At 37.9% G+C, this 14,171-nt stretch overlaps 2 protein-coding genes across 3 annotated transcripts in view; one reads left to right on the forward strand and one right to left on the reverse strand.

The window, feature by feature from the left end:
- The window catches only part of LOC127879632 (protein PRRC1-A-like), a 42,612-nt gene extending 42,219 nt beyond the window's left edge, over positions 1–393 (reverse strand). Inside the window, exon 1 of the mRNA XM_052426602.1 lies at positions 143–393. Within this exon, the coding sequence (XP_052282562.1) occupies positions 143–145 (3 nt within the window). The 5' untranslated portion in view covers positions 146–393. The remainder of the gene's footprint in view (positions 1–142) is intronic.
- Positions 394–1,433: 1,040 nt separating this feature from the next.
- The window catches only part of LOC127879625 (mitochondrial import inner membrane translocase subunit TIM44-like), a 39,461-nt gene continuing 26,723 nt past the window's right edge, over positions 1,434–14,171 (forward strand). Inside the window, exons 1-2 of one of the 2 annotated variants that reach the window (XM_052426589.1) lie at positions 1,434–1,546; positions 13,608–13,703. In XM_052426589.1, coding sequence (XP_052282549.1) covers positions 1,487–1,546; positions 13,608–13,703 — 156 coding nt within the window. In that variant the 5' untranslated portion in view covers positions 1,434–1,486. The remainder of the gene's footprint in view (positions 1,547–13,607; positions 13,704–14,171) is intronic. The other variant, XM_052426591.1, reaches the window with a different exon arrangement.

The following is a 14,171-nucleotide window of genomic DNA, read 5'->3' on the forward strand; positions in this document are numbered from 1 at the left end:
GAATGGAAGAAAAGACAAACATGTGTCAATCAGCATATTACAATTTCTGACTATGGAAAAAAATATGTGAGACGATGAGATTTATAACATCAAACCGAAACAAAATATTTAAATAATGAATTCCCAAGAAACTGTATTATACCATGTTGTGTTTACGTTTCGCGACTGAACGGAACTCCACGTTTTCATAGCCACGTTTTCAGCCTCGATTTCAATTTCAAACAGGGAAATCCCAAACTTTAGATGGTTGCCTTCGAATCAGCGTAAACAACAATTTCTCAGCTAAAGCAATGACAAAGATCAAAATAATTCATCATTAGATATTTAACCAAAACAAACTTTCTTTTTGGTTACAGTCACGTATAAAGGGATTTTTCCATATTCATTACAAACAGTTGATTTTTAATCGAGCACATTTGCTTACCCAGGGACGTACGCAGGAATTTTTTGACTGGGGGGCGAACCGAGGAGGATGCGTCAGGGGTCTTTCCGCCCGATTTTTTTTTATTTGACACTTTCCAATGTGAATTTTAATGCTTAAACAACTTATTTTGTGATATAAATTTATGGAATTTATTAAATGTATCATAAAGTACATGTATGACTGACATATGACCATAATACCATTTTCTCTTTGAATTCACCCCCCCATCTACAGTTTTGAAGTAAATTCCTTAAGAAAAGTTTACCCTCTACTTCGCATTTTTACTTCCACCATCATCAACACAGATACACCGTCACAGAAAACAGTGCCTTGTGGCTTATCTCCACTGGCGAGCGCAAATCCCCTTGTTTATCATGGACAATAAAACACATCTGCTTTTTTTGAGGAAATGTGTGCAGTTGGCCGTTTCATGAGCAAACGATTTGAAAAAGGCCCATTAAACAAATCCTAACTAAACAAATCCTAACTCAACAGCCAGCTGGGGGGGGGGGGGGCGGGTCCGGGCCTCGGTCTGGTTACGGGCCTGTTACCAATTATATTTCTTATCTAGCGGCCTTCTGCTATCTGTCACGGAGATATTGTTACACGTCTCGGGTGGATTTTACGTGCGCAGCGAGTTGGTTTACAATTGCATGACTGTTTGAACGATCGATCAGTCTGCAATCATCGTCCTTCAATTGTTGTTTTTACCAGAACTTATACATATAACGCATTCACTTGAATAGGCATAATGTTTTAATTCGAAATAGAAATTGAAAATCTCAGATAACAACAAGAACAGCATGTTGTATGTAATTGCCCGACTAATTCACCTGTAGACTATTAAAATATTTGTAATTACCACCCAACTGAGCACTTGTGTGTAGTATTAACCCCTTAACCGATAAGCGCCGGCACAAAATATTGTATTTAGAAGGAGTGCTGTCTCAGAAGAAGGGCGCCACACGATGCACGAAAATTGCACGAGTAATTAATACATCTCGGTAACCAGTCTACACTTTGTAACTTTTACAATTCGATAATATTTCATCAGAAAACAACATGGCCTCCATGTGGAAAATTGTAGGTCGCACGAGAATCAAGTTGAGCGAAAACACAACGGTAAGTATATCTTTTATTTGCTTATACATAAGCCAATACATTTATCAAGAGATTCTTTATTACTCGAATTTTCGCCCATTTTAGTGCAAAATAAGGCGTCTATTTGTGTTCATCAAGGACGTCACCAGTTTTCGTAGTTAAATGGCTCTATAAAATGGTTTTATGTAATCCTTTGCTGAAATAATTCGCGTCTAGACAAAAAATGAACAATCAAACCCCGGCCTGTGCAAAACAATAACGAAATATAAACACTTAAATATTACAAAAAAAACAGCGTTCACATGATAATGATATTGAAATTAGTTGTCCGCTAAGTCCAATCTGTCAGTCCAATCCTGTTTTCCTATCAATTTGGCCACTTAAGAATATCATGAACGGTGGATTGTTAATACACAATAAAAGACACATTTATAACACAATATCTTAACATAATGTGCATAACATACAAGTTTTAACACAAACTCCTATCGGAAACGGTTTGGTTAAAAAATTACATTTGACAGTTTTAGGTCAGAATTACTCTGGCGCTATTTGGCAACTCTGATTGTTTGATCGTTGGCATGTGCAGATTGAGTTTCAGTACGGGACATAACTTAATTTACATAAGGCTGTGTTGAGTAAGTGGCTTTGTGTGTGTGTAAATTTTATAATGAATGCAACTAAATTCAGTAACAAAACAATTGACATGACGCCTTATCTATGATCGCTCCGCCCACTAGAATTGATCCACCAATCAGCGATCGATTAATCGGGCGCACTCGTTAGCAACGACCTGTCCGCCATTTTCTAGACAAGCTACATGTTTAGGTTCACTTTTATTCCAACGAGTTTCTTTTGTTTTCCTCTTTAAACAACGATTAAAAATGGTTAAACGGTGTCAATGGGGATTATGTAACTCGGACAATCGATATCCTGAAAGATTAGTTGGTGACATTGAATTTATATCGTTTCCAAAGCCGAAAAGATATCTTGAGAAGTGTAAGAGATGTTTAAATGCATGCGGTTGTCACCACGAACAACTGAACGTCAACACTGTCAAAGACAATTATAATATATTTTTATCGGATATACTAGCAGGTTTAAATAGTTTATGTTATCGATCTGATTATCACATAATATTTCACGTTTTTAAAAATAGTTTTATCAGTTACTAGGTCATTAATATACAGAAGCGAGGTTCATCTGCATTACTTAAAGAGAAATAAAACCCAGCATGAAGCCTAATTCGTGCTGTGTTTTATTACTCTGTTAGTAATGCACTTAATTGACATGATCATCAGACATGTTATTTGAAGGTGACATATGATATATTATCTTATTAACGGTATCTACACATTTGCAGTCATGTGGTGTCACCAATAAACACTTTTAATCCACACTAGGAGCTTGAATGCCTAGGTCTCATTTTTTAAACGAGTTTCGTTTATTTTGTTCAGATTAAAAAACGGAAATGAAATATGGCAAAAACGGTGTAAAAAGGGTTAATGCAACTCTAACATTTGGTATCCAGAAGATAAGTTAGATGAATTTAATTTATACCATTTCCAATGCGGTCTTGACAAGAGCGAGTGGAAGCTTCAAGAATTACCGAGATCACCTTTATAGAACATTAATTTATTTCACAAACTTGAAATGTCATATTAGCAATAGCTAAGCATTATAAAGTATGTATTATGTCACGTGTGCATGTAAAATAATTGAGAATTGTGGTACCCGATTCGTGTAACTTTACGAAATCCCCGTTAACAATCGCGTTTCTGTGTGTGTCAGAAACAAGTGAAAACCATTTTGTTATTATTTTAATAAAGACATATCGATAAATGCTATTGTAAAAGAGTTATTATTACTGATATTAGTTAACCAATAAATGCGGTAACTTCGGGGAAGTCGGTACCTGCGCGAGCGTCTGATATTGGTAGCCTTATTAATTTAAAATAGCCTGACCGTATTCCATTTCGTACAACGCTAATTTATATCAGACAATGTCCAAACTTACTGTGTTGTTTTTGCGCTTTAAATTATAGTGATTGATAAATGTCCCATAAGCAATGTTTAATATGATTAATATCACTTTTACACGCAATAAAATGTGGGATTGAGGTACCCACCCGGCGTCAGAAAGCGCGTAAAACTTCACCGAATTCCCAGTTATAAAGCGCTATTTCGTGTCAAATGCACGGGTAGGGGGGAATGTTTCGGTAATATTTTGTTAATAACACGGGTAAATACCGGTGAAGTGTTAATTTATTGCAAATACCACCATTACACGTAATAACGGATTCGATTTCGGTAAGCGAGCAAGCGTTTGAGAGCGTGTTTAATGTACCGATTTACCCGTTATAAATAGCTGATGTTCTCTTTAATCGTATATTTTTTGCATTTGCAGAATAACTTAATGGCATCAACCCCTTGACAAGTGTAATATGGTGTTAAACAAGTCCATAAAATCATCCGGAATATCGCGTAAATCTATATGCAGTCTATAGGCAAAGAAGCCATTTTGGTGTTAGCTTGTCTAGGTTTTCTTCCCGCTGAGCCACGTGATTAAGTGGGCGGAGCGATCACTGATAAGGCGTCATGTCAATTCTGTATTCACAAAAATAGAAACATATTAAGACGATAAGAAACACCATTTTTAACATTTTTGGAGACCAAATACTAAGAACATTTGAACAATTTAACAATAAAACTAGAAATGGCGCGGCAGAGGCCGACGGGGTATCCCCACACTGCATGTATGACCCAAGGGCGCCCAATGGTTGGTAATGAGTCAATGCATAGTTCAGATTAACCGTATTGTCATTAGAGAAGTTCAGTATCAATTAGAAGTGAATCGTTGTAGAAATGAAGCAACTATAGTAAAAGACAATTTTGGGTGGGTGTCGCCTATTATGGGTGGGGCGCCCCAGGGTTGGTAAGGGGGCCATACATAGTTGAGACTGACCTTATTGTCATAAGAGATGTTCAGTATCAATTTGAAGTAAATAGGTGTAGAAATGAAGAAATTATAGTAAAAGGCAATTTTGGGTGGGCGTGGCCTATGAGGGCGGGGCGCCCCAGGGTTGGTAATGGCGCTATGCATAGTTGAGATTGACTGTATTGTCATAAAAGAGGTTCAGTATCAATTTGAAGTGAATCGGTGTAGAAATGAAGATTTTATAGTAAAAGGCAATTTTGGGTGGGCGTGGCCTATGTGGGCGGGGCGACCCAGGGTTGGTAATGGGGCCATGCATAGTTGAGATTGACCGTATTGTCATAAGAGAAGTTCAGTATCAATTAGAAGTGAATCGGTGTAGAAATGAAGAAATTATAGTAAAAGACAATTTTGGGTGGGTGTGGCCTAATATGGACGGGGCGGCCCAGGGTTGGTAATGGGGCCTTACATAGTTGAGATTGACTGTATTGTCATAATAGATGTCAGTATCAATTAGAAGTAAATCGGTGTAGAAATGAAGAAATTATAGTAAAAGGCAATTTTGTGTGGGCGGGGCGGCCCAGGGTTGGTAATGGCGCCCTGCATAGTTGAGATTGACCGTATTGTCATAAAAGAGGTTCAGTATCAATTTGGAGTGAATCGGTGTAGGAACGAAGAAATTATAGTAAAATGCAATTTTGGGTAGGCGTGGCCTATGAGGCCGGGGCGCCCCAGGGTTGGTAATGGGGCCATGCATAGCTGAGATTGACCCTATTGTCATAAGAGAGATTCAGTATCAATTTGAAGTGAATCGGTGTGGAAATGATGAAATTATAGTAAAAGGCAATTTTGGGTGGGCGTGGCCTATGTGGGCGGGGTGCCCTAGGGTTGGTAATGGGGCCATGCATAGCTCAGATTGACCGTATTGTCATAAGAGAGGTTCTGTATCAATTTGAAGTGAATCGGTGTAGAAATGAAGAAATTATAGTTAAAGGCAATTTTTGGTGGGCGTGGCCTATGTGGCCGGGGCGCCCCAGTGTTGATAATGGGGCCATGCATAGCTCAGATTGACCGTATTGTCATAAGAGAGGTTCTGTATCAATTTGAAGTGAATCGGTGTAGAAATGAAGAAATTATAGTTAAAGGCAATTTTTGGTGGGCGTGGCCTATGTGGCCGGGGCGCCCCAGTGTTGATAATGGGGCCATGCATAGTTTAGATTGACCTTAGTGTCATAAGAGAGGCTCAGTATCAATTTGAAGTAAATTGATGCAGAAATGAAGAAGTTAATGTAAAATAACATTAAAAAAAGAGTGAAAATCTCTGACCAGGCCCGCCCCAACCCCCATAACTTTTGACCCAGGGGTCAGATCAAAATTCCGTCACTGTCACCGTCGCACACATGCTCATAGCTACCATGTACATGTATGTTAGTTTCAAGGTTCTAGTGCTAATAGTGTAGGAGGAGCTGGTGGCCAGGATGGACGGATGAACAGACGCACATCAATACAATATCCCCACTTTTTCTCCGAAAAACGTGGGGATAATAATTCAAGGAAACTTAATTAAGCAAAAATGACTGCAACAGATTTTGTAAGACTCAGCGCAACGCATAACTCTTTTCTCATGAATGCAAAGTTCACCCAATGTCCACAGAAATCACATTGGCCTCAGCTTAGGAGTTCAATGTTGTCATAATTTAAGGCTTGTGGCAGGTGTTGATTGCAAATGCAGCAGACCTCGTCTTCATTCTCAGGCTCCTAATCTTCAAAGATGCCACTGGTTAACGTAAAATTCTATATTGGCAGATTCTTCTTCTATGCTGGCTTCTTTCCTTATCCCGCAGCTTTTACATCAAGTTTTCTTTGTTGAGCTCGACAATTTCGGTCATATATTGATTGCCGATAATTTCGCGACCATTTGGATTGGGTCTCGCTCCTTTTTTATCTGTGGTTCACATAAACAGCACTCGGATGTCACAGACATTTGCGCCACTTTTTTTTTAAGTAGTCCAGTATGGCCTCTTTCTCCCTCGCATTTCATCTGCTTTCTGAAACAGCATCTCGCCTCTAAATGATTCACAATTGAAAAGTTTCTCTGCTGCAATGGGGCATCTGTTGAGGGGGGAAATCCCAGCCTTTTTAAAGTGCAGAAATGATGTTTAAGGGGCTAGCTGCTTTCATATACAGTACAGTCAACGCTGAACAAACGTCTTTGGCGATCCGCGGCGGCAAGGCGAAATGAGTCGATGCTGCGTCAGTGGTTGCAGCCGCGTCACTATGCAACGGCAAGTTGCAAATCGACGCAAAGCTTTGCATCTGTCCACCGAGGCATGCCGGATCCGTGACATGATGCCGAGTCGATGCGCATCATGAAATAAAAAATATTTTTAAAATTATTAGCTATGTGTAGTTAACAAATTTTGAAAGAACAATTATAATAATAATTAAAATCATAATAAATTTATTGTGCGCGGATTGTATTAGCATATACATGTAAGCATAGTTAATGTGTCTGTCCAGCTGAATTAAGTTTGTTTCCCGCCCGTAGTGTATGTATTTCACACATAAACAAGGCTACATAATTATGTTTTCACACATACAAGTGGTCAAGGCTCCAGCATATGGTGGATTTATAAATTAATTGCATTTTGATTTTGCTATTATAATTAAGCTGAGAAAATTAGCAGTTTAAAGCCACATCAATAATCAAGACAGTGAAGATGGGCACGTCTAACGTATTTGTTGTTTTGTTAATTATCAGCTTATTATATCTTTTGTTTGAATATGCGTATATAAACACGATTTATTTTGTTCATATTATACAGTTAATATCGCTACTAATTACCCGATAATCCCGTATATTCCAGTTTTAAAGCAAATGCTGGTAAATATTTACGACCCACAAACATTCTCCATATTTTCTTGTGTATCAAGTACATTTTGGCATTTGTTACTATTTAAAGAGCTGATGAAATAATATCTAATAGGAGCGTTTTTTTATTTCCACTGAACACGCGATTTACGCCTGACGTGATGTTCATGTATTTATACAACACAAAATACACCCACACTTTCCAAACGACGTTCTACATGTCTGCATAATTTTCGAGCGCTTTTTATGAAACAAAGGATATTTTGGCACTGTTTATTTGACGCTAGAATTTGCCAAAGGTCGCATTATGCATTAAAATTCGGAAGTGTGTTTCGGATTACAAATTTAACAATGATAATTTGATAATCGAACGAAACATTAACAGTTGCGCGTAATTAATTCAATGATAATTTGTTAAAGAGCATTACATGTCATATCGCTTATTAAAACGTGATAATAATAATTATGAAACCAGTGTAAATCTTGGTTTCTACGCTACACATACATGTATGCACATGTAGGTGGATATCTTTTCACTCGATCCGCCGCGCACGCATTCGGCGGATTTACTCCGCCAAAGTACGCGAGGTTAATACAGACTCGGCGTCGTTGCGCGGATCGATGCCAAGTGCCACGGCGATACGCCGCATGAACACGCAATTCGGTCGCCGCGTACTTATAATCTGGCCGTGGCGTAGCAGTGGATTGTGTTTGTGCCGCGTTGGCTGTACTGTATGCCTTGAAAGCGATGCTGGCCACCTCATACTTTGTCACAACCTTTCCCATGTGTTTCTGCATCAAGGTTGCACACTCTGCGTAATAGTAGAGCTTAAACGGCCCGAATACTGCAATATGAAGCGGTTGGAGGATGTGCAAAGTGTAGGCAGGCAGCATGAACAAATTAATGTTCCTTCATTTGGCCTAATTGATGATGTCAGGCGATGTATGGGTTGAACGTACATGTATGTCCTTCAAAGATCAACAGCAACAGCTGGCTCATATTGGACAAATTGCAAATGTGTCTGCATGTATTGCACGTAAGCTGTTTTTGTCAGAGTGGATGGTTTCTTTGAAACAATTCTGCAAAAAAACATGAAACCAACATATGCTGACAGACTTGTCCACTGGCTTTCTACCCAAACTGTATGCCATTTAACTGGTATTCTTCTGTATACAGTACACTCCACGCGTTTTCCCCAATTTCCCTCCATACTCCGCGGGTTTCGACCTGGAGGGAGATTAAGAAAATCCCGCTATACGCGGCGTTTGCATGATTTTGGACGCGGCGGTAAACGATCGGCAAAACTGATAAGCCGACGCGGCGGCCCTCGGCGTTGGCAACGCGGGGGAAACTCCGCGTTTTACGAGATAACGATCAATTTATTTTTGTTTGACTTCCTGATTTTCAAATAAAATTACATTTATTACAAGTTCATACATGTACATGTAATATAATATTTACAATTAAAAAAAAAACAAGATAGATCGATCCCGACGTGGTTGTAGAAGTAGTTGTTGTTGTATAGAAAACTCGTTGATTTACGACACACAAAACGTCGTCTTTGAACTAATACTTACCAATTAATATAAACACAGTTTGCAACATTGTTTTTATTTTGATAATTTAATCAAAAGTTTTCATGTTAGCAGCTGATTTTCTATACTGAACATGTATACAAATGACCAAGGACCCTACAAATCTCGCAAATCTGTGTGAATTGACAGTTTGACGTAATCATAGAAAAGCCGCTTCCTGTCTAAAGGCATAACTTACTCAAGTAAACACGTTCAACGAATGCATAAGGAATGGTTTTAATTGTCGGAACAAAGTCAATTCTCTGCTCGCTAATGCATTGATTTTCTCTTTGTTTGTAGGTTATTCCATTGATTGCTAAAAGGTGGTAACTATTGAGTTGATAATTGCATTTAATATTCACAGTTGTCTTCTTGTTGCGTCGACATTCTAAACAATGTTTACCAGTAATTATGGCCCAAATCGGCAGAGTGACATTCACACATGTTAATCCCTTTTGTCAAAACATCGCAGACAGCAGTCTACACAATAGGTCAGTAGACAAGCTTTGCGTGTTTTCATAACGTCAAACACTTAAAATCCAGTTCCGCCCAGATGTCTTCTTTATTCAGTTTACAGTACAATAAGTGTTAAAATAATTACTCTACTAAAATACCGTAACGATGAAGATTCGGCGTGTTCGATTTGAAATTATTTTAGAGGAAATATCAACTTATTCGCGATATAATTTCGTTAATAAATACCAAAGAAACTTTTAACCGAAATCAACAAAATTCAATGTTCTCTGCGCTACAAAGTTTGTATAAAAAAAAATCAATACACGCACGCTTTGCAGGAGTATACATTGTACCTTGACCTTGTACATTGCAGCATAATTTTCGCGCGCTTTTGTCGGGAAATATACGTGGAACTGTATATTGGAAGCATTTGTAAACGTCGTGTTAACAATTAAAAATCGTAGTGTGTTTCGGATTACTAATTATTATTCTCATTTGGAAATTTTACGGAACATTTATTCTTGTGTCAAATATGTTATGATTTAAATATTAATTTGTCAAATGTATTATATTCATTCATATTGTAGACGTACCTGTGAATTAAAAAACATGATTTTTATACGTATTAATTTTCTATACAATTATATTTTTTATACATGTACTACAGTATTTAAACAATTTATTATAACAATGTTTTTATTTTTTGGCATGCCCAGTAGCACACTGCTAACGCGGCGTTGCGCGGCGATCACTGATAAGAACGGAAAGTGTCTGCATTTACCGACAAGCCTAAAGTAATACACGCCGCGGGAATTAGCGAACGCGGCGTAACGCCGAGCGTTTTATCGAGTTCACCTCGCTCTTCCAACGCCGCGTGAACACTCGCTAGCAGAAAAAAACCGCGGAGGGAGCGCGTTTTTTGGGGAAAACGCGTGGAGTGTACTGTAGCTCAGCGTTTGATACTCCGTAGCCCCATCGCGCCATCACCTCAGTAAATTTAACTTGACCTGGCTCTTCTTCTGTGTAGAGGGTTTTCATCCGAAATTTTCAGGGTTGATATCCCCGCTTATCCTGTCACAAAGCATCTGGTATGGTATACAATACTCCAAGGCCTTCTTATGTATAGATTTTTGTTCAACAGAACCTCGGAAAGTGTCTTTAGCGTGGTTTCAAGGGCATACTTTCTGTTCCTATTATGGTTTCTTGATGGATTTGCAGAGCAGAAAAAAGTGTGTGATCATTTTATAACAGGAGAACAATGGATTTTTATTGTGAATACTTATTTTAAGGGGATCACCGAAAATGACAACAAACATAAGTATAGACGGGCCTCAATTTAAGCGCTAGAGAAATAGTGATGAAGTCAGTCAGCCTAACCAAATAGTGAATGAGTGCCTGTTAAATACAACGAAAAATAACAATTTAAGAGTTATGTACAAATGAAATCGAGATTAAATTTGTATAGGTTAATACAAAATTAATGGTTTATACCTGTTTGTGACGAATTTTAGGCTCTTGATGATCAAGAATCAAATGTTGTGATTACTTGCACTGAATTCGGACTCAAGTGAATATGCAGATATCAAGTTTATTACGTCATAAGAAAGTGGTGGAATAGAGGGAGTGGCCAAATACCGATAGATAGGCAGGATCATATTTTTTTCTCCCCTTCGTCTGCTTCTAAGCTGTAATGGAATAGTGTCTATTGCAATTCATTGATTGTTGTTAAGTTTGTGTGTGAGAATGTGAACCAAGTAACTTGAACTTTTGGGAAATGTGAACCATAAACCCTCAAAGATGTCATCATGAAGAATTTGATCTTGATTAAATGCTTCTGAATTATTTACAAGGAGATAGTATTCATTTCAATGCTGTGCATGGAATATTTGATATATGGCTTAAATTAAAATATCAATACAGAAATTCACCATGTATTGCGCGCAAACACATATAACATGCACCTTGTTGTTGTTTTTAAAGCCAAAATGGAGTGAACGAAATATTTCAAGCAAAAAAGCACTAGTTTATTGGACCGAAAATGGCAGCCATTTTACTATTGTGCAATCAAATTATCCCGGTCATTGGAAAGCTTTATTTTATATTTAAAGTAGAAAATTTAAATGCTGAATAAAAACTAGGTTTCCACGTATAGCGCACTCCCGTGTATAGCGCGCAGGCTGTTTTTTAAATGCAAAAATGGAGAAAAAATATTTAAAGACAATAAAACCACCAAATTGGACCGAAAATGGCCGCCATTTCACTATTGCACAATCCAATAATCCGGGGCATTGGAAAGCTTAATTAAGCATTCAAGATAGGAAGCGTCATTATGATTAGGAGCATGGTTTGCAAAGCACTATACTTTTCTGACAATTTTGTAATTTTCAAGCAAAAGATTAACAGTCCACGCGCATTTCGTGAAAAACGTGAGAAAATAAGAATTAGTGTACATCGTGTGATTTTTCCTCGGGGGAAAGCATGGGCATTACCGGTAAATTTGCATTTAATGTCGCATGGGAGACAGGGATACAGTTGTTGAGGTACACCACTGATGAACGTTCAATATTTATACACACAAAATGCAATTGCATATCTTCACGATCTCAAGTGTCAATAAGTGTCTCATATGTCAATTAGCGTCTAAACAAGTCGTGGCACATATTACTCAATAACATCTGCCAATTACGAAGTGCAAAATGACCCCATTTCACACCTACTGTTACCCGCAAAAAGACCTCGTTCGCACCTACCCTTGCCTGCTCTCCAGAATGTCAACAACAATCCCCATCGGAATTCATCAATAAAGAAGTGTAAAAACACAAACAAAGAAATGTCCACAAGTTTATTCAAACAAATTTATTTTTGACCAAAACTTCTTCTACCGCATTCATATCTACCAGTAGCGACTTCTTGTTGTTTCGACAATGGCCCCTCAGTCTGTACGATTATAGGGTGGTAGTTTTCTGGAAAAAAACATGGCGGCCATTTTGATTATTTACGATTACACAACATATTTTTTACCAATTTAGCAGCCAGGATAGCGTTGTATTAATGTATAGCGCGCATCAGCTTTTTAATTTAAATTTTGGAGGTAAAACACTGCGCGCTATACGTGGAAACCTGCGGTAGCACAATGGAGACAACTAACTATAAGAATTTTACTTGATTAAAAAATGGGTAGTGCATATGGCAAAAAAGTGGAAACTTGTTTTTTTGTGCCCATGGTAGGGTGGCATATAGTAGTTGAACTGTCAGTCAGTATGTGTGTATGTCAGTCTGTTCGTCTGTCCGAAAAAACATTTAATGTTGGCCATAATTTTTGCATTGTTGAAGATAGAAACTTGATATTGGGCATGCATGTGTACCTCATGGAGCTGAACATTTTGAGTGGTGAAAGGTAAAGGTCATCTTTCAAGGTCCAATGATAAATATATGGCGTCTGTCGGTCCGAAAACTTTAACATTGGCCATAACTTTTTCAATATTGAAGCTAGCAACTTGATATTTGGCATGCATATGCATCTTGAGGGGTGAAAGATGAAGGTCATGGTCATCCTTCAAGGTCAAATGTCAAATATATGGGGTCTGCCCGTCCGAAAACTTTAACATTGGCCATAACTTTTTCATTATTGAAGATAGCAACTTGATATTTGGCATGCATTGCATGTGTATCTCATGAAGCTGCACATTTTGAGTGGTAAAAGTTCAAGGTCAAGGTCATCCTTCAAGGTCAAAGGTCAATTATTTTTTTTTAATTCAAAGCAGCATTCTCGTGAAGCTACACATTTTGAGCGGTGGAAGTTCAATGTCAAGGTCATCCTTCAAGGTCAAAGGTAAAAAAAACAACATTTTTTTTTACAAAGCGGCACAATAGCGGGCATTGTGTTTCTGACGAACACATCTCTTGTTTTATAAAAACTTTGTAGCACAGGGGAGACAACTAACTGAAAGATCTTTACTTTTGTTTAAAACAAACTTGTGCATTTTGAAAATTGAATTATCTCAGGTTAAAAATCTGTCATTTTTGCTGTATCTGCAGGGCTACAGAGGTCAGTATTGATCTGTTACATGTACAGTTATTGTGTACACTTTCTCAAATAAAAGGCATGTATTTGGTTGCCTGGGCATTGATTGGTTGATGCAACTACTACGAATCGTGTCTGTTACAAGCAATTATAATGCCAAATGTTGTCCAGATAGAACATATTGGCGCATGTTGACTAAGCAACCATGATGTAATTTCAGAATGTGCTTGGACAACATCAGGTTGTGAAACAGCAAGGGCCTTCTGCACATGTGTTACAATGCACAGCCACTAATTATGATACCAGATTGATTCAGGTATTTCAAAATTGTATGTTTTTTATAAGAAATACTTGGAGTGATTAAGCAACAGCGAGTACTGCTTTGTTCTAGAAGTAATGTGAGCACATAAATTTCAGTAATTTCATTTAAGTTTGAAAGTTTAGTGAACCTTAAGATGGTGTTTTTAACCAGGTTTTTCGAAGAAAAAAACTAGTTATTAGATTGGCGAATGTCAGTGGGCGAACTGGCGGGCGGAACAAGCTTGTCCGAACCATAACTCTGTCGTTCATTATCAGATTATAAAATCGTTTGGCACATTTGTTCACCATCATTAGACAGTGTGTTGCGCGAAAGAATTACTTTGATATCTCCAAGGTCAAGGTCACAATTTGAGTTTGAAGCTAAAAATGGCCATAAATGAGCTTGTCTGGGCAAAAGCGTTGTCGTTCATTGTGAGATTTTAAAATCATTTTGCACATTTGTTCACCATTATTAGACGATGTG

This window comes from Dreissena polymorpha, chromosome 4, assembly GCF_020536995.1.
Source record: "Dreissena polymorpha isolate Duluth1 chromosome 4, UMN_Dpol_1.0, whole genome shotgun sequence".
Classification (NCBI taxonomy): domain Eukaryota; kingdom Metazoa; phylum Mollusca; class Bivalvia; order Myida; family Dreissenidae; genus Dreissena; species Dreissena polymorpha.